The following is a 3066-nucleotide window of genomic DNA, read 5'->3' as shown; positions in this document are numbered from 1 at the left end:
CGCGCCCCGCCCCCGCCGCGCGCCCCCCACCCCGTGCACGCGCCAGACACGCGCCCCCTGCCTCCCTCTCCGGCCCAGAGGGGTCGGCGCGGGCAGCCCCCTTACCCGCGCGGCCCGCGTCAGGCTCAGGTCCTTCATGACCTCCTCGAAAGCCGCCGTCTCCTCCGCTTGCTTCTGGTTGTGCAGGGCGATCTTCTCGCTGAATTTCCGCGGATTGTTCGAAGTCGCCATCTTCTCGCCGCCTCCTCCTCCTCCTCCTCCTCCTCCTCCTCCACCTCCTCGCCCCCCCCACTCGCCGGTGCCACCACGCAAGCGCCGGCCGGACCCGCGGGCGGCGGGCAGTGCGCAGGCGCGCCGGCTGTAGTGAGAGCGGCACATGCGCACAGGAGTGGCGCGAGGCGCGGGGGCGATGGCGCATGCGCGCGTCTCGGCGGCGCGCTTGGAGGCCAGAAAGGGAGGCGGGAGAGGGAGGGTGGAGATTTCGGCGCAGTCGCAGTGAGCCGCCTCCTGGCCCGCTGGACAGCGGCCGTCTGGCTGTTGGGCAAGGGACAGCCTGGGCCGCTGGAGCTCCCAAGAGAGAGACTCCTGGACGCAAACCCTTCCAGGTCACCAAGATGGAGCCAGCAGCCATCCCAAGGACAGGTAGCACTCGAGGCTGAGCCTGGGCTCGGACCAGTTCAGCTCAGAGACCAGTTCAGGGCGTTGCTCATCCATGCATGCATTCATCCATTTATGGAGCGCCTATGTGTGCCAAGCGTACCGGGGGAACGGCGTGAGCAAGCAGACGTGGTCCCTGCCCTCATGGGATGCACAGTCGGGGCGGGGGGATGGAACATAACCCACCAACAAATGACCCGAGAACTTTTCAGATGGAGAGAAATGTGATGTGGAAAATAAAACCAGTGATGGGCCAGGAGAGTGATGTTAGGAAGGGAGGCTCCTATGGCCAACATGGTTTTGGGGGTGCGATCAGTCCCCAGCCCAAAATCCCAATGTCGTCCTTAACACCTTTCTTTCCCTGTTCCTATCCCCTATCCAGTTCCTATTTTCTGGATCCTTAAGCTCGGAGAACTGGAGCTACATAGCTTCAGCCTCCTCTCTGTGAATTTCTCCAGTCCAGTTTTGCTCAAGGAAGCCAGCTTTGCCGTGGGGTGCTAAAGGACAGGTCCAGAAATCCCACCCAGACCCAGCAGTGAAAGGGACAGCAGAGTCTCCCCAATGATGAGGTGGTGGGGGCAGGTGACCTAGAGAGGCAAGAGGGAGTCTGACACCTAGTTGTCCCTCCCCAGACAGAGGGACCCCAAACACCAATGTCAGAAGTTTGTATTCAGGAGGCTCCAGGGATTTCGGAGCATGGGTGGGGCAGAAGCCAGGAGGGGCAGCCAGGGGAACTGGGGGCGTCTCTAATTGCACAAGAAGCACACTTTTTTACCAGGGCAAGGGATGGCTGGAGGGGACACTGATGGAGATCATAGGGGGAAACCGACATTTTCCAAACATGCTTTTATTTACATTTTACAACAGTTTAATGAAAAGTCCACATTAAATACATACACATACATAGATTTTAATTTGGAGTGTCCTGGGCACTGCCACTGCTCTATTTTATCCTTCTTGTTCATATGGTTTTGAGCACTTTCTTGGGCTTCTAGCCTTTTTGCCTAGCAAGTATCTGCCCCCTATCTGGGGTGTCAACAACCAACTACCCTTCAGGGAACCCTTTCCAACTTTCAGTCCCTGGTTTGTGGTAGAGCTGATTTCACCACTTGCTCTCCCCACAAAGTCTCCCCTTCAAATTGGAAGGCTTGGCCAATCAGCAGAGCCGTTGCTCTGACCAGCACAATTGGGTCAGGGCAGGCATGTGACCCAGTTTGCCCAGTGAGATGCAAGTCTGGAATTTTTGTTTGAAGCATGGGAAAGAGAAGCACCCTCTTTGCTTGGGTGGCTGATTTGAAGGATAGCACAGGTTTGCAGAGCCAGAGGTCACCACTTGAAGAGAGGTGGCCTGGGGAATTCCCTGGTGGTCTAGTGGTTAGGATTCTGTGCTTTCGCTGCCGTGGCCTGGGTTCAATCCCTGGTTAGGGAACTGTCCTAGAAGTCACACAGTGCGCACGGACAAAAAAAAAAAAAAAAAAAAAGAGAGAAAGGGGTGTACCCTTAGGTCATCTTCACCTCTGTACCTGTTTTGATGAAAGAGTTTGCCCGGAAAAAAAAAAAAAAAAAAAAAAAGAGAGAGAGGTGGCCTGAGAGTAAACCCACACAAAGGAAAACAGAACCAAATGTAGGCAGAGACACTTTCAGAATTCCTGCATCCAGCCATACCTGAAGCTAGTCACTCCTGCCTTTTCAGTTATATGAGCCAATAATTCATGCTCTTTTTTGCTGAAGTCGATTTGAAGTCCATCTTCTCTCCCTGGCACGGAGACTGAAGCTTCTGGGAGTCAGGTAAGGGACTGGACATTCTATTTATGTGACTTTTAGTCCCTGCCACCATCCTGTGAGATTGGAGAGGAAATAGTGACAGAGAGCAGGGACGGCAGCTGCCCATAACAAGTTAAGCGCCAGAGCCAGGACTGGAACTCGGGCCTGACAGCAGCTTCCTTCTCTACAGGTCGGCTTCCTTCTCTACACCAGGTTTTGTCAAGTTTAAATGAGGTTAATATATGTCAAGTGCCTGGCTCATAATAAGTGCTCAAAAAATGCTGGTTACCCAGATCACTTACATAAGGCTGCACTAAGCCGGTTTCTGCACAGAAAGATGGAGGAGAAAAGATTTGGGGGGTAGCAGGGGCCACAGCAAGAGGCCGTGCCCACAGGGCAGAGGTGAGGGGCCAGTGCTTGCCCTACTCACCCCCGTTTACCCCACACCCCAGCAGCAACTGAGTCCATCCTAAACCCCGGTGATGAGTCAGAGGAAGCCACAAGCCTGCTTATTGCACAATGGCCAGACAGTGACCAAAGCCCTCCTCCCACTCCACTGACCCCCAGCCCTGAGAAGGGTGAGGCCAGGGCATCTGGTGACCCAGGCAGAACCCAGCCCTGACTCTATCACTTTCTCCCTTCATC

At 55.0% G+C, this 3066-nt stretch overlaps 1 protein-coding gene across 2 annotated transcripts in view; it reads right to left on the bottom strand.

Annotated features, from left to right (window-relative positions):
- CRTC1 (CREB regulated transcription coactivator 1) overlaps positions 1 to 231 on the bottom strand; it is a 74501-nt gene extending 74270 nt beyond the window's left edge. For both annotated transcript variants that reach the window (XM_007461066.1, XM_007461067.1), the window contains exon 1: positions 106 to 231. In XM_007461066.1, coding sequence (XP_007461128.1) covers positions 106 to 231 — 126 coding nt within the window. The remainder of the gene's footprint in view (positions 1 to 105) is intronic.
- Between the last annotated feature and the right edge of the window lie 2835 nt (positions 232 to 3066).

This window comes from Lipotes vexillifer, unplaced genomic scaffold, assembly GCF_000442215.2.
Source record: "Lipotes vexillifer unplaced genomic scaffold, Lipotes_vexillifer_v1.1 scaffold469, whole genome shotgun sequence".
NCBI lineage: Eukaryota > Metazoa > Chordata > Mammalia > Artiodactyla > Lipotidae > Lipotes > Lipotes vexillifer.
This window is presented reverse-complemented; position numbering and strand designations above follow the sequence as displayed.